The sequence below is a fragment of the Triticum dicoccoides genome, chromosome 2A (assembly GCF_002162155.2).
Source record: "Triticum dicoccoides isolate Atlit2015 ecotype Zavitan chromosome 2A, WEW_v2.0, whole genome shotgun sequence".
Lineage (NCBI taxonomy): Eukaryota > Viridiplantae > Streptophyta > Magnoliopsida > Poales > Poaceae > Triticum > Triticum dicoccoides.
In genome coordinates, this window is record NC_041382.1 from 56,302,488 (window position 1) to 56,329,845 (window position 27,358).

At 43.9% G+C, this 27,358-nt stretch overlaps 2 protein-coding genes and 1 pseudogene across 2 annotated transcripts in view; 1 reads left to right on the plus strand and 2 right to left on the minus strand.

The window, feature by feature from the left end:
- The first annotated feature begins 12,041 nt into the window (after window positions 1–12,041).
- LOC119353183 (serine/threonine-protein kinase TIO-like) lies at window positions 12,042–22,786 on the plus strand. The gene is made up of 23 exons (XM_037619772.1): window positions 12,042–12,413; window positions 12,516–12,631; window positions 12,759–12,833; window positions 13,319–13,411; window positions 13,520–13,594; window positions 13,685–13,777; window positions 14,329–14,392; window positions 14,851–14,935; window positions 15,574–15,646; window positions 15,736–15,804; window positions 15,894–15,971; window positions 16,088–16,181; window positions 16,269–16,397; window positions 17,112–17,250; window positions 17,611–17,782; window positions 17,997–18,095; window positions 18,178–18,708; window positions 19,291–20,436; window positions 20,516–20,749; window positions 20,862–21,005; window positions 21,086–21,166; window positions 21,289–21,477; window positions 22,349–22,786. Exons 2-23 carry the CDS (start codon window positions 12,542–12,544, stop codon window positions 22,592–22,594), a joined length of 3,999 nt encoding a protein of 1,332 aa, XP_037475669.1. The 5' UTR covers window positions 12,042–12,413; window positions 12,516–12,541; the 3' UTR covers window positions 22,595–22,786.
- Window positions 22,766–23,555, minus strand: LOC119353185 (annotated as a pseudogene).
- A 547-nt stretch (window positions 23,556–24,102) lies between these two features.
- LOC119353186 (lon protease homolog, mitochondrial-like) overlaps window positions 24,103–27,358 on the minus strand; it is a 10,437-nt gene continuing 7,181 nt past the window's right edge. The window contains exons 17-20 of the mRNA XM_037619773.1: window positions 26,558–26,659; window positions 25,984–26,211; window positions 24,992–25,510; window positions 24,103–24,578 (exon numbers count right to left, since the gene is read on the minus strand). Coding sequence (XP_037475670.1) covers window positions 24,396–24,578; window positions 24,992–25,510; window positions 25,984–26,211; window positions 26,558–26,659 — 1,032 coding nt within the window. The 3' untranslated portion in view covers window positions 24,103–24,395. The remainder of the gene's footprint in view (window positions 24,579–24,991; window positions 25,511–25,983; window positions 26,212–26,557; window positions 26,660–27,358) is intronic.

The window sequence follows — 27,358 nt, forward strand, 5'->3', positions numbered from 1 at the left end:
GTAGGGGCTTGATCAGAAGTATCTTGATCATTTTCATTAACTTCCTCTCTAGTCGGTGCAGGCACCTCAGGAACATTTTCTTGAGTTGCGCCATTTTCCGGTTCAAGAGGTAATACTTCATCAAGCTCTACTTTCCTCCCACTTACTTCTTTCGAGAGAAACTCTTTCTCCAGAAAGGACCCATTCTTGGCAACAAAGATCTTGCCTTCGGATCTGAGGTAGAAGGTGTACCCAATAGTTTCTTTTGGGTATCCTACGAAGACGCATTTTTCCGACTTGGGTTCGAGCTTTTCAGGTTGAAGTTTCTTGACATAAGCATCGCATCCCCAAACTTTTAGAAACGACAGCTTAGGTTTCTTCCCAAACCATAATTCATACGGTGTCGTCTCAACGGATTTCGACGGAGCCCTATTTAAAGTGAATGCGACAGTCTCTAAAGCATAGCCCCAAAAAGAAAGCGGTAAATCGGTAAGAGACATCATAGATCGCACCATATCTAACAGAGTGCGATTACGACGTTCGGACACACCATTACGCTGAGGTGTTCCAGGCGGCGTGAGTTGTGAAACTATTCCACATTTTCTTAAGTGTGCCCCAAACTCGTGACTCAAGTATTCTCCTCCACGATCTGATCGTAGAAACTTGATTTTCCTGTCACGTTGATTTTCAACCTCACTCTGAAATTCCTTGAACTTTTCAAAGGTTTCAGACTTGTGTTTCATTAAGTAGATATACCCATACCTACTTAAATCATCAGTGAGGGTGAGAACATAACGATAGCCATCGCGAGTCTCAACACTCATTGGACCGCACACATCAGTATGTATGATTTCCAATAAGTCGGTTGCTCGCTCCATTGTTCCTGAGAACGGAGTCTTGGTCATTTTACCCATAAGGCATGGTTCGCATGTGTCAAATGATTCATAATCAAGAGACTCTAAAAGTCCATCAGCATGGAGCTTCTTCATGCGTTTGACACCTATGTGACCAAGGCGGCAGTGCCACAGGTATGTGGGACTATCATTATCAACCTTACTTCTTTTGGCACTCACATTATGAACATGTGTAGCATCATGTTCGAGATTCATAAAGAATAAACCATTCACCATAGGAGCATGACCATAAAACATATCTCTCATAAAAATGGAACAACCATTATTCTCAGATTTAAAAGAGTAGCCATCTCGAATTAAACGAGATCCCGATACAATGTTCATGCTCAAAGCTGGCACTAAATAACAATTATTAAGGTTTAAAACTAATCCCGAAGGGAGATGCAGAGGTAGCGTGCCGACGGCGATCACATTGACCTTGGAACCATTCCCGACGCGCATCATCACCTCGTCCTTTGCCAGTTTCCGCTTATTCCGCAGCCCCTGCTTTGAGTTACAAATGTGAGCAACTGCACCGGTATCAAATACCCAGGAGCCACTACGGGCACTAGTAAGGTACACATCAATTACATGTATATCACATATACCTCTTGTTTTGCCGGCCTTCTTATCCGCTAAGTACTTAGGAGCAGTTCCGCTTCCAGTGACCGCTTCCCTTGCAATAAAAGCACTCAGTCTCGGGCTTGGGTCCATTCTTTGGCTTCTTCCCGGCAGCTTGCTTGCCGGGCGCGGCAACCTCCTTGCCGTCCTTCTTGAAGTTCTTTTTACCCTTGCCTTTCTTGAACTTAGTGGTTTTATTGACCATCAACACTTGATGTTCCTTCCTGACTTCTACCTCTGCTGATTTCAGCATAGCAAATACTTCAGGAATGGTCTTTTCCATCCCCTGCATATTGAAGTTCATCACAAAGCTCTTGTAGCTTGGTGGAAGCGACTGGAGGATTCTGTCAATGACCGCATCATCCGGGAGATTAACTCCCAGCTGAGTCAAGCGGTTATGCAACCCAGACATAGTGAGTATGTGCTCACTGACAGAACTGTTTTCCTCCATCTTATAGCTGAAGAATTTGTCGGAGACTTCATATCTCTCGACCCGGGCATGAGCTTGGAAAACCATTTTCAGCTCTTCGAACATCTCATATGCTCCATGTCTCTCAAAACGCTTTTGGAGCCCCGGCTCTAGGCTGTAAAGCATGTCGCACTGAACGAGGGAGTAGTCATCGAAACGTGCCTGCCAAGCGTTCATAACATCTTGTTCTGCAGGGAGAACGGGTGCGTCACCAAGCGGTGCTTGTAGGACATAATCTTTCTTGGCAGCTATGAGGATGATCCTCAGGTTCCGGACCCAGTCCGTATAGTTGCTGCCATCGTCTTTCAGCTTAGTTTTCTCTAGGAACGCGTTGAAGTTGAGGACTACGTTGGCCATTTGATCTACAAGACATATTGCAAAGATTTTAGACTAAGTTCATGATAATTAAGTTCAACTAATCAAATTATTAGTGAACTCCCACTTAGATTAGACATCCCTCTAGTCATCTAAGTATTACATGATCCGAGTTAAACTAGACCGTGTCCGATCATCACGTGAGACGGACTAGTCAACATCGGTGAACATCTTCATGTTGATCGTATCTTCTATACGACTCATGCTCGACCTTTCGGTCTTCCGTGTTCCGAGGCCATGTCTGTACATGCTAGGCTCGTCAAGTCAACCTAAGTGTTTGCATGTGTAAATATGTCTTACACCCATTGTATGTGAACGTCTGAATAAAACACCCGATCATCACGTGGTGTTTTGAAACAGCGAACTGTCGCAACGGTGCACAGTTAGGGGGAACACTTCTTGAATTTATTGTGAGGGATCATCTTATTTACTACCGTCGTTCTAAGTAAACAAGATGCAAAACATGATAAACATCACATGCAATCAAATAATAAACGTGACATGATATGGCCAATATCACATAGCTCCTTTGATCTCCATCTTGGGGCTCCATGATCATCTTGTCACCGGCTTGACACCATGATCTCCATCATCATGATCTCCATCATCGTGTCTCCATGAAGTTGCTCGCCAACTATTACTTCTACTACTATGGCTAACGCGTTTAGCAATAAAGTAAAGTAATTTACATGGCGTTTCTCGATGACACGCAGGTCATTAAAAGAATAAAGACAACTCCTATGGCTCCTGCCGGTTGTCATACTCATCGACATGCAAGTCGTGAATCCTATTACAATAGCATGAACATCTCATACATCACATATAGATCATTCATTATTCATCACAACTTTGGCCATATCATATCACAAACCACTTGCTGCAAAAACAAGTTAGACGTCCTCTAATTGTTGTTGCAAGTTTTACGTGGCTGAATTAGGGTTCTAGCAAGAACGTCTTCTTACCTACGTTAAAGCCACAACGTGATTTGTCAATTTCTATTTACCCTTCATAAGGACCCTGTTCATCGATTCCGCTCCAACTAAAGTAGGAGAGACAGACACCCGCCAGCCACCTTATGCAACTAGTGCATGTTAGTCGGTGGAACCGGTCTCACGTAAGCGTACGTGTAAGGTTGGTCCGGGCCGCTTCATCCCACAATACCGCTGAAGCAAGAAAGGACTAGTAACGGCAAGAAAGTTGACAAATCTACGCCCACAACAAATTGTGTTCTACTCGCGCAAGAAGAACTACGCATAGACCTAGCTCATGATGCCACTGTTGGAGAACGTTGCAGAAAACAAAAATTTTCCTACTCGTTTCACCAAGATCATCTAGGAGTTCATCTAGCAACGAGTCATTGGATGCATCTACGTACCTTGTAGATCGCGAGCGGAAGCGTTCAAAGAACGGGGATGATGTAGTCGAACACGACGTGATTCGAATCACCGGAGATCCTAGCACCGAACGGACGGCACCTCCGCGTTCAACACACGTACGGAACAGCCACGTCTCCTCCTTCTTGATCCAGCAAGGGAGGGAGGAGAGGTTGAGGGGGATGGCACCAGCAGCAGCACGACGGCGTGGTGTTGATGGAGCTGCAGTACTCCGGCAGAGCTTCGCTAAGCACTATGGAGGTTGAGGAGGTGTTGGGGAGGGAGAAGGAGGCAACCAAAGGCCAAGGACTCAAGGTATGAAGTCCCTCCTCTCCCCACTATATATAGGGGTGCCAAGGGGGGGTGGTGCGCAGCCTAGGAGATCCAATCTCCTATGGCCGGCGGCCAAGGGGAGGTTTCCCTCCCCCCCAAGGCACCTAGGAGGTGCCTTACCCTCCTAGGACTCTTGTCCCCTTAAACCCTAGGCGCATGGGCCTATGTGGGGCTGGTGCCCTTGGCCCATTAGGCCAAGGCGCACCCCCTTGCAGCCCATGTGGCCCCCCGGGACAGGTGGACCCACCCGGTGGACCCCCGGGACCCCTCCGGTGGTCCCGGTACAATACCGATAACCCCGAAACTTGTCCCGATGCCCGAAACAGGACTTCCCATATATAAATATTTACCTCCGGACCATTCCGGAACTCCTCGTGACGTCCGGGATCTCATCCGGGACTCCGAACAACATTCGGGTTACTGCATATACATATCCCTACAACCCTAGCGTAACCGAACCTTAAGTGTGTAGACCCTACGGGTTCGGGAGACAAGCAGACATGACCGAGACGACTCTCCGGTCAATAACCAACAGCGGGATCTGGATACCCATGTTGGCTCCCACATGCTCCACGATGATCTCATCGGATGAACCACGATGTCGAGGATTCTATCAACCCCGTACGCTATTCCCTTTGTCTATCGATATGTTACTTGCCCGAGATCCGATCGTCGGTATCCCAATACCTCGTTCAATCTCGTTACCGGCAAGTCACTTTACTCGTACCGTAATGCATGATCCCGTGACCAGACACTTGGTCACTCTGAGCTCATTATGATGATGCATTACCGAGTGGGCCCAGTGATACCTCTCCGTCATACGGAGTGACAAATCCCAGTCTTGATCCATGTCACCCAACAGACACTTTCGGAGATACCCATAGTCTACCTTTATAGTCACCCAGTTACGTTGTGACGTTTGGCATACCCAAAGCACTCCTACGGTATCCGGGAGTTACACGATCTCATGGTCTAAGGAAAAGATACTTGACATTGGAAAACTCTAGCAAACGAACTATACGATCTTGTGCTATGTTTAGGATTGGGTCTTGTCCATCACATCATTCTCCTAATGATGTGATCTCGTTATCAATGACATCCAGTGTCCATAGTCAGGAAACCATGACTATCTGTTGATCAACGAGCTAGTCAACTAGAGGCTCACTAGGGACATGTTGGTGTCTGTTATTCACACATGTATTACGATTTCCGGATAACACAATTATAGCATGAATAAAGACAATTATCATGAACAAGGAAATATAATAATAATGCTTTTATTATTGCCTCTAGGGCATATTTCCAACAACACCCTGGACCTTGTTGTCAAGCAGGTGGCTAAGAGCTGCCATGAGAGCCTCGTCGCTGAAGCCACCCTGGGTCATGATAGCGCCATACAGGTCAGGGTGGACGTCGAGGGGCTTGCACTCCCTAATGGTTGTTGCCACCTCATTCACCGCCTCAGTCATGCTGTAAAAGACATTGATCTCCTTCTTCATCAGGCCTCCTCTCTTCCTCTTCCTATCATGGACGGGGTCAAATGGCTTGTCAAAGGGCTTGTCAGGGCCATCAAGGACCTCGACGTCCGGGGTCCCAGAGAAGTCTGGCGTGGGAGAACCAAGAGGCTCCCCCGAGCCCATGACATGCTTCCCAGTTGCCAGTCCGAAGGAGAAGATGTGTTGCATCTGGCTGTAGTTCTATATGGGTGTGATGAGGAACTCAGCATCCCTTGGATGGTCCTAAGAATGAAACACAAGTGTTGTTTGTTGCGATTAGGAGTAGGCAATGGTGGACAGTATGAAAAGGAAGAGGGCAGTGAGCTAACCGCGACATGGCCGGCGTAGTGCTCTGTCTCCAGAACTATGGAGCAAGTGTTCTCATCCCATGAGGCGTCGCTAAGGTCTCTCATCTTGGACACTTGGATCCATCGACCTCTTCACTTCCTCAGATGGTTGTACACCTGGGTGGCAGACGCCTCCTGCCCACAGAACTCGAACACATACTTCGCAACGGTGTTCAAGTGCACCTCCTTGAAGCCCTTATCAGTCCTAACCCCACTAGAGATAAGCTCACACATCTTGTTTAGCATGAACGTGGACATGAACGGCTGCCACTTCATGTTGTTCGACCTACCATCCTTTTTTGCCTTGGTTGTTGCTACCTTGCAGCAGCAACAGCAGGAGTTTGCTCAACGAGCACTACTGGCACATAGAGGGAATCAGACGTGAATATCTCTGAATCAGGTGCCATCGCGAACATAGGCTGAGAGTCCTCGACAAATGATGGAGCAAACTGGTTGTCCGATAGGACAAGGGCCTAACTAAGATCTTGCGTCTGCGTGGCCATGTCCTACAATCGTGGCACGCATTGACAGTAAGCATAGCACACAACATACGTATAATCCATGAAAGCAGGAGTATACATGTACATGGTTCATCACTATCATAGCAAGCACATGCTTCATCACTATCATACTAAGCACATGGTTCATCGCTATCATACTAAACATACCGGACAATCTATGAGCACAAACATACATCTACAACAAATAACATGCTACAAATGGACCATCAATAGCTACAAATCACGGATCTAAGCACGAATCAACACAAGCACAAGGTTCAACTCCAAACTCTACTACTAATCTAGCATACTACATGCTTGAACATCTAGCCCTACCACAAATTGCAACCGCAGCATAACAATCAACCATATGAGCTCACAGATCAGACCACTAATCAACCATGCATCTAGTTCAAACTCTAGCTGCAGCTCAGATCTAGCTAGAAGGAACAGAGAGAAAGGGGGATTGAACTCACAGAGGCCATGGCTGCAGCTCGAGGACGAGGGGGGGCGGTCGTAGAAGATCAACGCCGGCCGGTGAAGGAGCGTCGACGCCGTGGACCGCCGGCCGATGAAGATGCGCCACTTACCTGCTCGTCGGTGCCGATGCGCGTTGGCGGGAAAGCTCGAATGGAGGGAGAATGGTGGCGGGAGTTGGGGCGGTGAGGGAGGGGGCTAAATAGGGGTGGACTCGGCGGGGGGTGAGCCGAAATCCTGCCAGCGATTTTTCGGCGACGCGGGCGAGCTCGGGCCATCTTCCTGGTCGCATGAGGAGAGAAGCGCGTCGCCCTCCCTGCCTCGCCCGAGTCAGGCTCGCGAGCTACTACCGATTCAGGCGTTTCCTCTGGGCCTGGCATGGACGTGCTTTTAGTTCCATGGCATGCGCGCCGCACAGTAAACGCAGGCAATCAAACGGGCCAAGTTCTTCCTATGCAGGTCAGGCTGGACCAAATGCAGACAACCAAACACGTCCTATATGTATTGTATATACACAACACACGAGACACGACATACATGGAAGAACCGCATGTGCGATCCCGGTGCGGTTCGGACTGACCACACGCGTCCGCGAACCCTTATATCCTCCTTACATTTGAGATGGATACGAGGGTTCGCGGACAGGCCAGACATATAGGGACGATACAAGGGATCCAGTTGGGTCATTTTTTCTTTCTCTCCTCTCTGATCACTAGCCAGATGTGTCCGCGGACGCATGAGAGAGGGTTTGAAAGATCCAGGCTGTAGATACTCTGAGATCGCTGCTGCACGGGAGACATGACCCCTGATTTTGTAGTGCCGCTTGTCCCGCAACCACAATGCAAAAGGAGCCGCCCTTCGTGGCATATCATACTCCATGTATGCGTGCAGGCTGGCTGCATTTTTTATATGTTTATGTAAGATAAGAAAATACACAATCGGCCGAGATGCACGTGAGTACGTCCAACCGTTCACGCACGATACGCGTGATGATGATGCGTCAAGAAAAAACATGATGTTGCACAGTATACATAGCTATATGTATACTGCGGTTCGGGTAGGGAGCCCATGCATGACAAGAACTTGGCAGCCCGCAACTGAGCAGAATCAGTCGAACACCCGAGGACACACATGCAAACAAACATAGCTTGTCAACTCGTTAAAGCTTGCAAAAACTGTGTGGCGGATAGGCACGAGGTCGGCCGAGCGAGCGCTGAAAAATCGCCACCATGCACATGCGGTGCCTTCTTTTATTGACAAAGAAAAGCAGAGCCTGGCCCCGCATGTCATCGGCACGGCCGGCCGTATTCCTTGCTTGGATTCGGACAAGAGCCTCCGAGTTGGAAGCGTTTGTTTCCTTGCGGCCTGTCTGATCCCTGCCTTCGATTCCCTAGCCATCAGAGACTCTCGAGTCTCCATCGATGGTGCCTGCCTTGCGCGCCGCTCTCTGCCGCATGGCCGACTGGCCTCGCATCTCAGCCAATTGTCCCCCTCTCGGTTTCCCCCTGCCTTGTCTGCTTTCAAATGTTCTTCCATATCCAAGGCGGCGGATCGCGTGGACTCGTCGCTCGTGTGTCCCTTTCTCCCTCCGTTTTCACCTTGCAATTTGCATGGCTGGCTGGGGACACACACGCATCGCTTGCAAGTTGCGGCAGCGTTGCACTTGCACGCACGAAAGGACGGACATGCTTGTGCCACGACTCTCTGCTGCCGTTTTTTTGTGTGTGTCACGGACTGCTTCCTGCCGTCCTGGCTGCGTATACGCCAAAAAGAAAAGGGAGAAACCAGCATGATTTGCTCCTGTCGGCATAGCAATGGTCTCGGAGAGGAGCGTCTGAGTTATATTACTTGCTCGGTCGCTTCAGTCTTGGCTTCAGGTTGTGCGTGCGTGCATGAGCGGCCGAGCGGCCGGCACACGCACGTACGCCCGCCTGCTTGTTTTTGTCGTACGTCTCGGCGTCCAATGCATGCGTATATTTTGAAGGGGGGAACAAGGGTCGACGTACGTACGTCAGCCGCAAACCAAACCGTAGTGCGACGGCGGTGCTAATAATTAGTCGATTTGTTTGCTACTACCTGCCTGCCGGATGATTTGATAATTTGCCACCTCTTACCTCTCTCTTTCACAATTTGCTATCCATTGTCTCAATGACGGGCAGGCCCAGACCTCATCTGTCATTCTCAGGGGGGCAAATTATGAAAGGAGAGGTAAGGAATGGCAAATTATTAAATTTGCCTGGCCTGCCTGCCTGCGCTGTTTTTCTCTCGGACGACGGCTTTTGTCTCTTCTCTCGTGCTTTCATGTGGCGTGCGTGCACCTTGACGTCCATGCACCCAAATCCATCCTTCATACGAGGAAAAAGAATCCGGGACTCACAAATAAGGGCACATGTCTTGGTCTTCCACGGGACAACGGTCTCTAAAGTTTTCACTAGCCGGTACTTACCACTTTACCGGTATGTAACTAAGGGCATCTTTAATACGAACCCTCAAAACGCTTGCAACACATCCGGACACAATTTGTCATCTAACGCGGTAGCAGCTATCCATTGGTCCGTGGACTCGTCTGGATGACCAAAATCCCACAAACCAGACACAAACCAGGGAGCCTTTGCGGGCGTCTGAACTGCTGCCACGTGCGGATCCGGTACCCCCGACCCACCCAAAACCTCTCCCGCACGAAGCAGTTGCAGTGCATCCATGACGGTTAGCACCGCTCCAGAGCGCCAACACCGCATCCATGCCAGTCCAGAGCGGGTGCAACCTCTCTTTGGAGCCGGTATTGAACTGACTCGTCGGCCGAGAGCGCTACTCAATCTCCACGTCTATTCAATGCTGGAGAGACTTGACGATTTTCTACCGCATTCAAACCGGCTCCCTTAGCTTTGAAAGAATTCTGGAGCAGTGATTTTTTTTTTGCCAAGCCTTCCACGCATGTGATCTCATGATAAAAATTTGCAAACACTTAGAACATTTGTCAAAGTAAAACAAAAAAAAATCAGAAGTTTTTTTATTTTACTATTCATTCAAACTTATTTGAGCTCGAACTCAGAAGGGTACTTTCGCAATTCAACGCCTTATAAGACACATAGTCAGGCTAATAACTTAAAGGCCCCTATACGGGCCTAGCACTAACACAACCCAATAAAATTCATACTATTTCTATTTTAAGTATTTTATTAATTGTTTTGAAAAACTATTGTGAAAATTAAGATTTTGAATGACAAAAATCATATATACGAAAAAAAATAAGTGTTTCATGTACCAAATATATAGGTCCATATATTATTTTTTGGACTATTAAAGGTCCATATATTTGAAATAAGATATTCATTTATTATTTGAGAAATGTTCATTGTTTATTAAAAATATAATCAAGTATTGAATTTTGTACATGTTTAAAAATGCAATTCAAACGTCCGTATATGCTTAATTAACTTTGAGTTGTTTTTAGGAAAAATGTAGAAACGTAAAACAGGGCACAAAATTAAGAATAAAAACATAGAAATATAAAGAAAGTAAATACATAAATGAAAAATAGAATAAAAATAAGGAATAAAAATGTAAACAGAGGGGACAACAAAAAAACATTGTAGAGGGATTGCGTGGATGAATACAAATTGTGTGGGAACAACTATCCAAAGGATACCCCTTGTGCTCGGGATGCTCATCCAGCTATCAAGTGGTGGCCCAGCTGTTGCCGCATGTTGCGCGTTGGATGCACTCGTGGTAGCACTTTTTTTATATATTGTCTGCACACGTTTTTGGACTTTTCTCTTGTCTTTTGGCTTTTCAAAATTTGCTTGATTTTTCTTAAGTTTCCTCAGGGGAAAAATGTTTTTTGGGGTTTTCCCCTTGTGAAGCACACAATTTGAAAAACACAGTATGTTTCCTAATGAAGCACAATTGCGCTTCCACGTGAAAAAGTGAAAATCACAGTTGTGCATCGCGTGAAGCACAACCTGTGCTTTCCGAAAAGTGAAATACATAGTTGTGTTTTTTGCGTTCTTCTAGGAAAAGTGAAACAAAAAATGTGCTTCCGTGTGAAGCACGGTTGTGCTTCCGGTTTTCCTTTCTTTATCTTTCGGTTTTTATGGTTTACTTTTTTTGTTTTTGTTTTTTTATAAGTTCATCTAAATCTATTGACAAGTGATCTAGTTTCGAAGATCTTGACACTGGAACGCAACGGTGAAAATAATTTATGATTTGGACACATGGTTCGAGCGATAAAACATTTTGAAAAAAAGAATCTACAAAAGGAACACAATACTCATAGGTTGCGACAAGCGAAGCACATGCAACGCGTCATTTGTTATCACCAGAGAAAGCGGGAGTGACCTTTGCAAGGGGGTACTCCCTTAACTAGTGATTTCGGAATTGCGCTTTATCCAAACTAGTACTACCTCCATTTCAGTTTACAAGTCCTACGCGTATATCTAGGTGGTCAATTTTATCACCTTAATATAAACTATATAACACAAAAATTATACGGTTTGAAAATAGAACATCTAAAGTTTATATTGGTATATTTTTTGTAATATATGATTTATATTAGGTTGGTCAAATTGACGACCTAAAGGCACGCACACGTCTTGTAAACTGAGAGAGAGGTAGTAAATGGTATGTTCAATGCACATTAATGTTAGGGAGAAAATTAATTACAGATTAATATTAGGTGGATATCGATTACGCATTAATTATGTGATTAATCCATACGTTGATATCCGGCATGATATTAATTGAATGCTAGACATGTTGAACTCCCACTGTTGGAGCAACATAGCTCATGGGATTGGCATGGTCTGATGGCTGAGATTAATTGGATCTGCCTCTTTGCGTTTTTTTATATTGATATAGATATAAATACATATATAGATATAGATATAGATACAGAGGGATATAGAGATAGTTTGTTTGTACCTTGGGTTCTCATCAATGAAAAAAAGTACCTGGGGTTGTTTGGTGGAAACTCTCATGGGCCACATTTCGCTTGCCATGGCACACTCTTGCGTCAAACAGGCCTGCTAATGACACACGTGGAAGAAAACCTCTAGGCATTACGGCCCAAATACTCAAGATAGCCGTTTTGACCTGAGCGAGATTTTCCGCAGCGAGCGGGAAAAATATTTAAGCTCCCACAGCCGCTTTTCTTCCTTCTCCTCACGAAAAAGCCATTCGAAATTCCAAATCGAACTCCCAACCCCGAAGCCAGTGCACGGGCGCGGAGCGGAGCGGCCACCGCGCAGATCAGGCGACCTCCGGTTCCCCACCCCCCATCCACCCAGATCGCCGGCGGCGGCGGCGCCTGCGCCCTACTCGCCCCCTCCTCCCCCTCCGGCGGCCGACGGCGGAGGACGCGGCCGGGTCCTGCTCCCACGCACGCTCGCACAGCGGGCCCCAAGTCGAGCCGCGCGCGGATTGACTTGCCCCCAAGCCCCAGGCCCTCCCCGCGCCTCACGTCGTCGACCTCGACTGGATTCGGCCGGCGGGGAGCTTCGCCCCGTCCCGGTTCCGCTGCTCCAACAGCGGCGAATCCACCGCCAGTGCACTGTGAGTTCGATTCTGCTGCTCCCCTTGGGCGCGCGGCTCGAATTCGGGTCGCGTTTGGCGCTCGACGTTTTCCCCCCTGACTGAAGCGTGGATTGCGGCTAGGGTTTTGCGCGCGCGACTAGCGGGAGATGGGGGTGGAGGACTACCACGTGGTCGAGCTCGTCGGGGAGGGGTCCTTCGGGAAGGTGTACAAGGGCAGGCGCAAGTACAGCCGACAGGTTCGCATCAAACCCCTCCCTCCCCTCTACCGCGCTCCGGTGGTGCCAACGGAGGAGTGACCGATTTGTCCGCGTTTTTCCCCAATATATAAAGTTTGATTCCATCTCCTGTCTGAATTTGATGCAGACGGTTGCCATGAAGTTTATCCTTAAGCATGGGAAGAGCAACAAGGACATCCACAACCTAAGGCAGGAGATCGAGGCAAGTGCTCTGCTGCTGCTGCTAGTTTTTTCTAATTCAGATCAACATCCGTAGAGATTCAGGGTTCCTGCCTGTGGCAATTTATCTGTGCCTGCAAATCACATCCTTGATTCCTTGCTTGGGGATGCCACACGACAATTGTTAGTTTTTGTGAGGATGTGAGGGTAAGCTCAAACTTCCTCCAATTGTATGTTTTGGGGTGGGGTGGTTTCCAGTTCGTCATGGGGGATGGCCTCAGTTTGAGAGTCATGGTGATACCGTCGGTCTACTGAATCTAAACCAAGGCATGCAACACCTTCGACAATCCCAAATGTCGCTGGCATTTGTTTGTTTAATCTGCTGTGGGAGAGTCATGAGATGTATCATGTATGGAACACGCAATCACCATATTGCTAGAAGCTTACAATAGTTCCCTCTATAGTTGTATTTGTTAGCTCGCTATATGGTGTTTCTTATCTCACTTTACCATCTCAATGATTCTGTAGATTCTGAGGAAACTCAAACACGAGAATATAATTGAAATGATTGATGCGTTTGAAACCCCACAGGAGTTTTGTGTCGTCACAGAATTTGCTCAGGTACACAAGTACTTTTTTTCTAGTCACATTGTGCTTTACACCAATGATTGCTTTCAATGGACTTGGATTGGCTAAATTTTAGTATCAATGGGCTAACGCCCATTTCAGGGAGAGCTATTTGAGGTGCTCGAGGATGATAAATGCCTCCCAGAAGAACAAGTTCAAGCTATTGCTAAGCAGCTGGTACACACTTACCTTTTTCTGGTTCCTTATGCACAAAACCAGTTTAGAACCCATTTGCCTTCATGGTTTGAGCTTGTGCCCTCATTTCAGGTAAAAGCACTCCATTACTTGCACTCTAATCGTATTATCCATCGGGATATGAAACCCCAGAACATCCTTATTGGAAAAGGATCTATTGTGAAGGTATATTCTATTTCATATCTGTGTACAGTTAATAGTTTTAGACCATCATGAGAAGTATTTTTGATTTTGGCATAAGTACATGTTTCTTTCGATGTAAAACACCTGTGTCACAGTTATGCTTCTTTCAGTATGATGTTGGCTAGTTGTGTCTTTTTACTCTGCTAAAAAGAAGTATTTATCTCAGTAACTACAATCCTCACGACAAACACCTAACTGATGACATGAGACAGATTCAATTATCGTCATTTATGACACTTTCTGCATTCTTTACTGTTCTAGTTATAGTACTTATGATCCATTAGAGATTTACATTATTATAGTTTGAATTCTGATCATAGTTTAAAAAGGCGCGCCTAAGTGAGCGCTTAAGCACGCCTAGGCTCTAGGCGTTGGCAAAATGCATTGCGCATAACTATGCTTAATCTGCGCATAATTGCGCATAAGCATACGCTTTGGTCAGTAAAGCGCAAGGCGGTGGCAAAACGCACAATTTACGCCTAGCGCTTTTTTGAACTATGATTCTGATTGAGGTTTTCCTGCCGTATTCACAGCTTTGTGATTTTGGGTTTGCTCGTGCCATGTCAGCCAATACTGTTGTGCTACGCTCTATAAAAGGTACCTTTCATCTTTGCATGCTAGCCGGTTTTCTTACAAAATCATTTCCTTCATGTATGCCTCTGTTGGTATGTTTCATTCATTATCGTGTAAGTAACTTTGGATCTTGTAAAATCCATTTGTCTGGACTTGTATTAGCTACTGGTCATGACCACTGACATGTTACATTTCTAACATAAATGTGTGTTTGTGTTAGCATTAAATTTTATCGAGAATGAATTTATCTGGGGTTTGCATTAAATTTCAGATTTGACTTAATACTCCCTAGTCCCTACATTCTTACTTAGCTTATTTAAGATGATGATGATCGCTTCTAGTCGAGCATGTCCTTGTTGATTCTTACTTAGCTTATTGTGGCATAATATGATACTTATATGGATGTTTTCCAAGTATTTCATGATGACTTAGCTCCCCCTTTGCCAGTCATCCATTTCACTAAGCATGTTTCTCTCACCCAGGAACACCATTATATATGGCTCCAGAACTTGTGAGGGAACAACCTTATAATCACACGGCAGATCTATGGTCCCTTGGGGTCATCTTGTATGTAAATTCTTCTTCTTCTCTCTTCCAAAAATATCTTGTTATCTCTGTATTCTACTGCTGAGTTTCTTTTTGTGTGACCTGTATTCCATGATATCATTCTAATAATGCGTGAGCTAGAGCATGTTTGGAATTACAGTTATACTGCAAACATGCTTTAGGGATAAGTAAACAAACAAAATACAACTCTCAGTCCAGACTTGCTCTAGTGCAAGCATGGTATGAAGAACAATTTATTTGTTTAGTTTCACTATAATATCAATCCCATGCAAGTTTGATGCATGAGCTAGTTTCATCAGGTGATGTAACTTTTTATTTACAAATTCCGAACACTACTGGCTATGTAATTCCACCCTCATTTCTTATATACTTTACTTTATCCAGAGGGCGATACCTAATTTAATCATGAATAGCTCATCTTGTTGCTTTGTTGGTATGCTTAATTATGACTTTCTGTAGCAAGTGTATTGGTTTTACCCTTTTTGCAAAGAATATTTTTCTTAGAACCCAGCTTGCTTGCTTTGAGGTACTTATCATTGTAGCACACAGTTATACTTGGCTTCCACTTTGCGTTTGATAGTCTATCACTCTATTTACTCTCATCATTCATCAAGCTAACTTTTGTCACTGATGGTCAGATATGAACTATTTGTTGGTCAACCTCCCTTTTATACAAATTCAGTCTATGCACTTATACGACACATTGTCAAGGTTGGTCTGTTACTGCTTGTTTCAAATATCTGCTATTTGAATTTTGTCACTGATTTTTTTTAACATATGCTCTCTCTGTGTCATGGCAGGATCCTGTAAAATATCCAGATAATATGAGTGCAAACTTTAAGAGCTTCTTAAAGGGTTTACTAAACAAGGTCCTAACTGACACTTTTTTCTACTAGAGCACAGTAATTGAATTTATTTATTCCTCCTTTTCTTTGCTAATGCTGTATGGTGTTAGCAGTTGCCTCAAAGTAGACTAAGCTGGCCAGCATTGTTGGAGCATCCGTTTGTTAAAGATGATTCAATGGATTTAGTAGCTGTAAGTGCCTTGAATTATTTCTTCTAAAAAATGGATTCTAGAAATAACAAGTCACATATTTGCATACCACGGACTTGTATCCTGAAGCTAATCATTTTTCTCTATCATTTTCCTAGGACACTCAGTCCACACCTTTTGAAGTGAAAAGATCTGATGCCACACGGAAGGCTGATGAAATTCAAACATCAAGAAACCCTGCTGAACCACCAAGTAAATGTTTTTAATGCTAAACATGTTCTCACTCTTAAGCATTTGGAGTTCTTGATGTTAACTTAAACTTACACAAATGTTTGGCAGGTAAAAATGCTGCTAACAATACAGAACATGATCACGATAAACAAAAAAGCAGTAAAAAAGATGGCCCTACATCAACTACCGATGATCATCATGGTTCATCTCCTGGTGCTATTTCTGATGCTCCATCAGGCATGTTTTCCTCCAAACACCAGTTCTAATTGCTTCTAATATTTATATTTATTATGGCAGTAATTTTGACCTCTCTAGATGTTTGTGAACTGAATCTACCATATGCCAGTAATTGCCATCTGTTGGGATTAGAAGTTGTTCTTCACAGTTCATGAGATATTAATGGTATAAAATAGTTATCCTGAATGTAGTTGACCTTTCAGTCAATGATGATAAGGCAGGGGAGATAACTAGTCTTGTATTGCTAATTGGTTGGTTAACGGGCCAATGCATAGGGTACAAGGGGTATATGCCTTTGAGAAGAAGGACAGTACTGGACTGATTTAAGTCACTACACTAGTTCTTAGTCATAATATTGAGCTCTCTAGGAAGAGAGATTATATTAGTTATTGACTACGAATGATCCGTTCATGCAGAGTGGTAAAGTACATGACGGTACATGCACATTCCACAAACCACCCACATAATCCTTTCTAGCTAATTGAACAAACCATCATCCTTTATTACAATCTCTCTCTTTATCTTGTGTACATGCACATCCAGTAGAAGCAACATCAATCGATGTCTTAATATCTTGAATCATCGGACCCCTCCTGGAACGGTCACCAGTAGAAGCAATAGCCTCTTAAGGTTTAATAACTTGTTGATGCTTCACTTTATGTTTAATCGTTTACAAACGTACTAACCAGCACCGACTTGTTTATCGCATTGCAGAGTGTACAGCTTTAGATAAGCTGGAAAAAGCTTCACAAACAGTGAATGGTGCTAGCAGCATTATTGGAGATAGTGCAGTGCTGTCGACTATCCTCAGTCCCATAAAAAATTGGTTGAGGAATCCTCCTAGTTCCCCGAGGTAGATTTGTAGCTTATGCTTTTACATTTAACATGAGCTATTCAAGTTATTGTTTCTACTGTAGAAAAAATAAAGAATGATAATGGCAAACTTGTGCAATATGGTTGTTATTATCTGAAGAACAGTGTTTATACTTGTATATGTGATTGTATGCATCCTATCTCTTCTTCATGTATTTGTTACACAAATTTGATATCATTTTGGTGATAGGTTCCACTCTATAAGGATTTAAACATTGAGATTGTCTATTGAATAGATTATTTGAATTAGGAGATTGCACTGTATAACTGGCAATTATTCATTCAGAGTAAAAATCACTTTGTCATTCTAACTACAATTTATGCTTGGTCAACTTTGCAGGGAACTGAATATTGATGGTGCAAATCAGTCTCTCAGAATTGTTAAAAATCTAATTGAAGCTGGGTCTTATCACTCTTGTGCGGCAATTGATGACATCATCTGCCTATTTCTCGAGCTTACAAGTCTCATTATCAGAATGAAGCTTTCAGGCGCTTACAGCCTTGCAGTGAAGGTATTCACACCAGACATCTTGCAGATTCATATTCACTTGAAATATTATTGACTTTGCCATGTGAAATAGAAGTGCTACCAAAGGAAAACTCATCGTTCTTTTGACATATATGAAGAGCAGGCTGTGCTAATATTAGTTTTGGAAAAGTACAAGTAACTGTTGAGATGTATTTGATGATATAATTGACATTATTAAACAATGCTTCTGTTGGCAGTGTCTAGCTATAGCACGGAAGCTACTTGATACAAGTGAAGGTGCTGTGCTAAATTCTTATGGCAGACACTGGTCCTCTCTGTGTGATCTTTATTCACAGGTCACACTTTGCCACTCACTTCAGGCTCTATTGTCTAATTTTTTTTCTTTTGTCTTGACTAGCTAAGAGTTTTGATCTGCAGATTCTGGTTTCCACTGTTGATCCATCTGGACGAATATCTCGCGAGTCAACTGCATGTCTTGCTCTGATGTTATCTAGGGTTATCTCTGTGTTGAAAGCGAGCATCTCTTCTGAGAGTCCAAATCCAGTTGAAGAAAGCCTCATCAACATTATAGATCATGCAAGGAAGTCACAGCTACTAGAACTCTTGTGTGAGTGTCTGATAGCTTCAGGTTCAGACATAATATCAGGTTCTACGAACATGGTACCAGCAGCATGTGAGGCATGCAAGGCCATCTGGTATCTTGCTCATGCTGTTGACATTGTGTCCCTTGGCGCACACAATTTTTCATTTCCATTAGCTAGCTCATGGCGACAAGGTCACTCAAAGTTGGATGGTAAAATGCAAGAGCAAGATTCATTACCAGATTCAAACTCCAGCAGTCTGATAAACATATTTGTCAAATCATTTCTGGCTTCACGGCCAATGCAGATTGCAGTTTACCACTGCTTGCATAATGGTTTAGAGTCAGCTATTCATGCTTCTCTTCAGGTAATTCTTTCATGCTTGGGCAAATAAGTCTTTCCATAGGATTCTTTTGAGTACGATCAGTTATCCTTTTTGTATGCTAATAATATAAGGTGAATATTTGGGTTCTAACTCAAACACAATTTGTTCTTCACCTCTTTGCACTGTTTCCAGTTAACTACAACTTTGTACCCCATTGCTATCTCTGATTTCATCAACTCGCGGGCAAACTCACAAGCAGCCTCACCTGCCGTTTTTATCTCATATGATTCCACTACGCTACATTCTGAGACTTCAGATTCTGTACTTCTGGTTATCTTGTACATTGAGTAACAAAGAAACCAATATGAGCCTGGCTTTCCATTAAAGAAAGTACATTTAGTATATTCACATTGATGGAGGTTATACTCTGCTGTTATATTTTTAGTTAATGCAATATACCCAAATTATAGAAATTAAAAAGCTTAAGGTTGTCAGTTGATTATCCCTTTTACACCAAGAACTATTGATGTTTGAGCTTATTATATTTTTGTACATTGAAAGTGTAACTTAATTCTAACTTATGATAGTTGAGTTTATTATATTTTTCTAAATGTTGCTTTTCAGCTCATTGCTAGGGCCTGCCTGCTGAATCTGTCTTTCTGTGCTATTATGTGTGGTCCAATGAATTCATCACCGGAGGCCAATGAAATAGAATATGGTGGAGATGGGACAATTGTATCTGATATGTTTTCACTGCTGTCACTGTGTGGCTCATATTTGAACAAGGAGTCGAAGCAGAACAGTAATCAGAAATGCAAACTATCCAATCCTCATGCCCTTGTAGTGCACTGTTGTCTTGCATTGGCAACAATAGCAGCGTGTCTGAAGTCGGAGGGGAAATCTTCAGCATCAATTATTTTAACAAGTTCCCACAAGAAACAGCGGTCCCGGCTTTCTGTTCTTGCGCACCTCTCTTCAGCCGATGATACAGTGAAGAGTTGCCTGCAGCCACACTGTGCAGCTGCAACACTTGCACTGTCAACGCTTATTTCACTTGAAAATGGAGGGCAAACCAGATCTTCCTTATGTGAAACTGCCCTTGCTTTGTTTCCTCGTATGGCAACACTGCACACATTGCTGAAGCTATGGCTATCTGATGGAAGTGAGGAACTTTGCAGATATAATGCTGGTTTACTGAATCTGTTTGGCCTTCGTGATGGGAGTATCGGGCTGTTGGAAACTAGATTGAAATGGGGTGGACCATTGGCTGTCGAACAAGCCTGCTCAGTTGGTATCCCACAGCTCCTAATTCGTTTGCTTACCGATGGTTTCTCAAGGGAGCCTTCTGATGGGAAAGAAGTTTCAACACACCGCAGTGGATTGTCACCGTTGGGAGTTGCCTGGACTCTTTCAGCTTTATCTCAATGCCTTCCTGGTGGCGTTTTCCGTGAAATTTTGTATAAAAGGGAACATCTAAAGCTGTTGACTGACATGCTGTCTGATATGCACCTCAAGGTTTTGGCAGCTTGGACTGGTCTTGGTGGTGGGAAAAAGGGAGTACGGGAACTGATAAATTCAGTTGTTGATATTTTGGCATTTCCATTTGTCGCAGTGCAGAGTTCTCCAAACATGCCATCAACATCAGCATCCATCAATAGTGGTTTTCTCCTCAACATTGGATCCCCTGGGGGAAGAATTGGTACTGAGAACAAGGAAATGCTCAAAACTATAGAGCATAATATGCCTCAATACTTTCAAGTTCTCCTAGAGGTCTGACTAACTGACTTTGAACTTGTTCTTATTCATAAGTATTCATTTCCATAACCTTTCTCGTCCCTTTCCTTTTCAGGTTGGTGTTCCTGGTTGTATACTTCGCTGTCTTGATTATCTCAATATGGAAGACATATCAAGGCCCTTGGCCATTGTGGCCAAAATGGTGGGCTACCGTCCACTTGCGTTGCAGCTTCTAAGAGAAGGCCTTCTCAATCCTTCTAGAGTAGCAAAGCTACTCAAAGGTCCTCTTGCTAAGGAGACTTTGCTCGACTTCCTCATGATAATTTCTGATCTTGCACGCATGTCAAAGGTTTGTCTTTTGTTGGCCTCTTTGCTCATGTCTTGGTTGCACAAAGAAATCACGTTGAGATATCAAAACTTTGTTGGATATGCATAGTGACACGAGTTACGCTATTGCCCAGGACTTCTACGAGCCCATCAACAAGGCAGGCATGGTTGAATATTTGAAGAACTTTCTATCAAATGAGGACCCCGATATAAGAGCAAAAGCTTGCAGTGCCATTGGCAACATGTGCCGACACAGTCCCTACTTCTATGGTCCATTTGTAAGACAGGATTTAGTTATCTATTTATTTGCAGATTAAAATTTATGGAAGGGATGTTTAACCATGTTATCTGGGAACAGGCAGCAAATAAGGTGATTGAGCTTGTAGTTGACAGGTGTTCTGACCCTGACAAGCGGACGCGGAAGTTTGCATGTTTTGCTGTAAGTTTGTAAACTGGCTTCTGATTGTTGTATTTTTATCTTCATACTGAGATGATAATCCTCAACCCTGTTAATGTTTTCGTGATTGATTTTGGAACCTAATTTAGCTGTTGCTATTTCAGGTAGGCAATGCTGCTTATCACAATGACAAGCTGTATGAAGAACTCAGACGATCTATACCTCAGCTCACTAAGCTACTTCTTGCTCCTGAGGAAGATAAAACCAAAGGCAATGCTGCAGGGGCCCTGAGTAATCTAGTCAGGAACTCTGACGTACTCTGTGGAGACATTGTATCCCAAGGCGCAATTCAGGTTTGCCACCCTTTGCGTACTGCTCATGATTCATGTTCTGTCATGTCATGTCTTCTCCTTGTATTTTTTACTTTTAGCGTAAAGGGAGGAAAACGTCATCCATACTTCGTAGATTCTTTTTCTTGATACATGGTGAAGCTACTAAACAGCAATGCCTTTTGGTGCTCGGGCTCCATGAAGCCCGTTTTGTCTTGAAAAATTCAGCAAAAATGATTCAATGTTTCAAAAATACTGCCCGTGTTGTCTTGATAAATTCAGCAAAAATGATTCAATGTTTCAAAAATACTGAAAAAAATTCCACAGTATCATACGGATGTATACTGCATGTGTGCAAATATTCATGAAGAAATACATTGACATGCGAGCTACACAAAAAAGACAAATTGGTGATTTTGAAAATAGTGAACAGTGTCTACACAACACTCTGCCTTATATAAAACCGACGATTTTCACTTTTTTGTGTAGCTTGGGAGTCAATGTATTTTCTCATGAAATTTTACTTGAAATGTGATTTTTGAATGTTTCAAAGAAAAGGGCTCCATGGAGGCTGAGCAAAACGCTTCACTCAGCTAGTAATGGGCTATAACCGCATAAGTCAATTATTGTCATCTCAGTGTTAGCAAAAGTGGCAAATCTGCTATTGCTTCGTTCCATTGAGTTCTACCGTATTCTGACATCATTTTTAAGAAGTTGAATGGATCAGATATACATTTAAAAATTGAAATATATTTATTCGTACCATGTGTCAACAAAACTAACCAAATGCTTTGGTCGTCTATTCAGTGGTAAATTGTCGATTCTCAATTTCTTCAACAGTTGTTCTTTGTGATGCTCATCAGACACTCTCATCCCTCGACTTATTCATGCGCAGGCCCTACTGAAGATGGTCAGCAGCTACTCCGCGGTTGCTCTGAGCCCCAGCAGAAAGGATGCTCTAACCGAATCCCCACTAAGAATCGTGCTCTTCGCGCTGCGCAAGATGTGCGACCACACCGTGTGCAGGCTCTTCCTGCGGTCATCCGAGCTGCTCCCCATCATCGTGCATCTCAGGCAGTCGCCTGACCAAACGATCTCCGAGTACGCCTCCGCCATCGCTAGTAAAGCGAACCAAGCTTGACGAGTTTCGCCTGGCAGGCGCACCGCGAGGGGTCCTATTCTGCAATGTAGTAGCCGTTCAGTTTTGCTGAACAATTCTGCAATCCATTCTGTTTCTGGAATTGTAACTTATTAGAACAGTATCACGGGCCGGCGTACCGAGTTGTTCATGTATGTAAGATCTCCGCTCTTTTGCCATGTATATATATATATACATATATGCAGCACCAAATCGGTTCAGAAAAAGTCTCTAATCACATGCCAATTTTTATTTTTAAACAAGATCACATCCGTTTGCAGTTGCACGAGTCGATCGGCGTCAGAAGAGCCAGTGAGGCACCTTCCTCGGCAGCACGCGCTCTTCGATCGTCCTCAAGCTGGGCTTCCAAGGCCCGCCGCGCGTCAGTTCCTGGCTCAGGAACTCCGGCTGGTGGTCGCCGGGCCCGCCAAGCAACGGCGCAGCCTCGTCCCGCTGCTCCTGTGCGCGGCATCGACCGGCACCGCGCAAGCAGCCGCGATGCCGTGAGCGCTCGCCGGGCCTCGTCGGCGGAGACCCTGCCCTGGGTGGCCGGGAGCACGACGTACACCCCGGCACCTGCACCGTCCAGCAGGTGGTCGGCCGGCAGCGCGGCGACCTTGTCGACGCTGGCCACCGCGAGGCGCGCGTCCACGACGAAGTGGCGCGGGTGCTCCACCATGAGCTCGGCCACGGACACGGGCTCGCACAGCGCCCTGACGCTCCCGTCCGGCAGCACGATCTTGCCGCCGCCCGCGCTCGCCGACACCAGGTTGCCCATGGCGGCGGCGGCTCCTGCGAAGTGTGGCTGATGTCTTTTGGCCGAGGAGGAGGGAAGGCGACGGCGGGTATAAAAACGCTGGCGGTTGCGAGGTTCAGTTGGCGTGGATCCGGCGAGAGATTTTAAAACCATCGAGGGTTCGGTGTGAACCTGATCTATCGACAGGAGCGAGCCAGCTGCTCCGCTACCAACATCGTCAATGGCTGGACGGTCACGGCGCGGCGGCGCGGCGACCCATGCACCGTGCGTCTCACGATGTTTCTTCCGTTATACTCGCCGTTTGGTCAGGCGAGTGTGGTGGCGCTATATTATTTATTAGTAGAATATAGTAGAAAGAAAAAAAAACGCGTGGAGTAGGAACACAGATCTTCGGTCACTTGCATTCTTTACGATCCACACGGCTCACTTTATCTGGATTGTGTTTCGTTCATGCTTGCAGTTGCTGCCACAAAACTGGCTCATTAAATGGCGCGTCTAAGATGGAGGTAATGTGCATCTTTTCATTGGCTGCGAATGTATTTGCCTGAACTGATACCGTATTTCCTTGTATGCTGATTTATGTAAACAATAAAAGCTCTTTAACTAATAAAAACACGACTTTATCTGCACATCTCAAAGCAGCTGCAGATGTATGTGTGTGCACAAGAGCATATCTCAAGGTGTACACCTGCGGTGTCTATTGGAGAATATAAGGAAAGAAATAAACAGACTTTGAAGATGCCAACAAAGTCCATAATAAAACAATCGTAAAATCATTAAAGAAAAGGCAAAACTTGTACATTCTTGGGTTTGTAACAAACCTCTAATTTTTCTTATTTGACATGGCTCCTCAGCTATCTAGCTACGGACATTCTCGTCAAAATTTCCTTAAAACATATTGTCACATGGGGCACTAGGAAAAAACAATCATTACAACAAAAAGTTACTCCTGATCTTGCAAAGAATGGCCTAGCTGCAAACTTCGTTCAGTATTCAGTCTTGCCCCAAAGACCTCGCGCAATCTGAATACTCTGTTTGAATTGCTTGCTAGCTTGTTTCTGTCTCGTTCTGGAAGGCTATCTTGTATATTTCACTGTATGTGTCAACAAAGTGAACCTCGAGACCCTCCTTTACGTTAGCAGCAAGCTCATCGAAATCCCTTTTGTTTGCTGCTGGAAATATGATCGTCTTTATCGAGCTTCGCCTGGCAGCAATGGCCTTCTCTTTTACCTGTTTTCAGGATTAAATATAATAAATACGTCAGGGTGAAAGTGCTTGCACACAGGAAAGCATGCACCAAAGATCAATTAGTGGTCATGACAGTATGATAACAGGATGATCTATCTTTTCTAGAGACTGGAGTATGTAAAATGCATGCGAGATGATTTTGAGGACTACAAGAATGCATGGTATACAATTCATCAGATATGACATGTATTGTTGTTTGCAGATCAAGCACTAACTGTAAATGTCAACATGAACAATTAAAGATGAAATGCCTCAAGATGTAAACATCACAGCAATGAAATCAATTGATGTTCTGGTGAATAAACAAAGTTCCCTTGTTTGAGAAAGACTGCATGTGTGTAACCAACAGAGGGATTCAACAAACCAAGTTTGAGAAAGGAGTAGAGGAAACATACCCCGCCGATTGGGAGGATTCTTCCAGTCAATGTTACTTCACCAGTCATTGCTAAGTCCTTCCTGGCAGGTTTTCCCATAGCCAAGGACAACATTGATGTGATCATGGTACATCCAGCACTAGGGCCATCCTTAGGGGTGGCCCCTGCAGGAACATGCAAGTGCAACTTTGAGTTTGCAAAGAATTGATTATCTGGCTCTCTATCTCGCAGTATAGCTCTACTGACTGTGTGAGCAATCTGAGCACTCTCTTTCATGACATCTCCAAGCTGCCCCGTCATCACAAGTGCACCTTTTCCTTCTCCTTCCTCCACTTTTGTTGTTTCAATGTACAAAGTAGAACCACCCATAGAAGTCCAAGCTAAACCCATGACCACTCCAACAGGAGTTTGCTCATATATACGCTCAGCATGGAATACAGGTTTCCCGACAAAATCGTCAAGGTTTGATGAATCAATTAGTACCTTCTTAACTGCCTTGTCTGCTGCCTCCTCCTTTACTCCGTCTGTGTCCTTGTTGCCCTACAGAATCAGCACTTAGTAAATTCATTACGATTTCAGCTATAACTTACAATCATTACCAACTCTCCTCAGCAATATTCTCGCTCGAAAAAAAACTCCCCTCAGCATAGACTATCTATATACATTGTCAAGTCAGTTAGAAATTTAAACATCTGTTAATTAGCTAACATTTGCATCCACCACGGTAGCCAGGGCATGGGGAGCAACAGTTGTATCCAGTATTTATTAAAAAAATGACGAAACATCAATACATTAATTTCATCAAGAGTCAAGAATATCCTATGAAACATACTAGTTTACTCTGCTGCATTGCTTGTCTCAGATCTGGCCAATTATCATCAGGTAAGTTAATCAGCAGCACATAAAATACCATGTATATGATTGGGTTTGCGCAGTAGAGCACCATATTCAGGATCAAGCTATTCACATTTTATCTATAAGAAACACAATGGAATCCATGATGGTCATACTACCTCTGGTGTGCTCAATGTGTCGGTTGATAGAACTGGCTCAGTTACAAGAGTTTCTTTCAGAGATGGTTCCTTAGCTTCCTCGGGATCTTTGACGGCGGGATCATTCAACTTCTCATCTTTCACGATTGTTGCACTACCATCATCAGTAGGTTCTACGCTTGCTGTGACAATCACAGCCTCTAGGGCTGGCTCATTTGATACCCCTTGGCGGACAAGCTGCAGAGCTATCTGCAAAGACAGGTCACATGGTATGTAAAGTATGTACGAGGATAAAGTTATACTCAATTACTCATTATAGAAGAACTACTAGATAGTCTGATTGCCAGTACACTGTGCCAGTAATGCGGGAACAAGTAACTTTAATCAAGATTAAGCAGACACCAAAAACAATGCACATGTCATGATGTTCCTATTTTGTATTGCTACAAACACTAATTTCAAGTGCACAGAATTACAACAGGTTTGTCGCCCTCCTTTTCTTTACATGGTATTGAGTATAGACAACCCATCCTTGCTTCAACAAACTAACAGTTCAAAGATAATTAGGTTGGCACTCTGTTGCCATGTTGCGTACCTTCCGGTAAATTTTCTCAATCTGCTTTTGAAGGTTCCGCACTCCTGCTTCTCGGCAGTAATTTTCAATAAGGGCAAGGAGGGCAGCATCTGTAACTTCAACCTGTACATGTTTTTAGATGGACCATTAAAGCTAAAATTAACAATAAAATGTACTCACAAAGAAATATCACTGGAAGCCTCGAGCTCTATTACTGTATAAATCGAGTGATACAGCTAAGTGGAAATTTCAAGCTTAATGTGATTGTTATTTCCATTTTGTTCTTTAGTTCACTCTGGAAGCACTTCCAAAGATACTCCTAGATAGGTGGTCTAAATGTTTCTCAAGATATACTCATGTATAATAATATTAATGACAGGAAACTGCATAACAGGAGTGTCAACCTTGAAAGGAAATCACAGATGGGCATGTCAAAATACTCCCTGCCTTCCAAAATGTAGTACATATTTTGTTTTCTAAAAGTCAAATATATCTATGTTTGACCACGTTTATAGAACAAATATCAACATCCACAGTACAAAATTAGGTTCATTAGATTCATCATAAAGTATACTTTTGTATTTATATATTTGGTATTTTAGATGTCAATAGTTTATTCCATAAATTTGGTCAAAGATAACCACGTATGACTTTTGAAAAACGTAATATGCACTACATTGTGGAACGGAGGTAGTATTACATATGCAATGAGCACCGAATAACTACATTAGGCTTACAAAATTCACAAAACTAGTCACAACCATAGGTAAAACTTATCCGTAAAAAATAAATGGTTAAGAGTTAAGAGTGGCATCCCCAAGT

Coding starts and splice junctions, on each gene's coding strand:
- LOC119353183 (XM_037619772.1), top strand. CDS start 12,542: ATGGGGGTGGAGGACTACCACGTGGTCGAGCTCGTCGGGGAGGGGTCC. Junction 18,096..18,177: donor TGTGTGATCTTTATTCACAG/GTCACACTTTGC, acceptor TTTGATCTGCAG/ATTCTGGTTTCCACTGTTGA. Junction 21,167..21,288: donor GGAAGTTTGCATGTTTTGCT/GTAAGTTTGTAA, acceptor TTGCTATTTCAG/GTAGGCAATGCTGCTTATCA.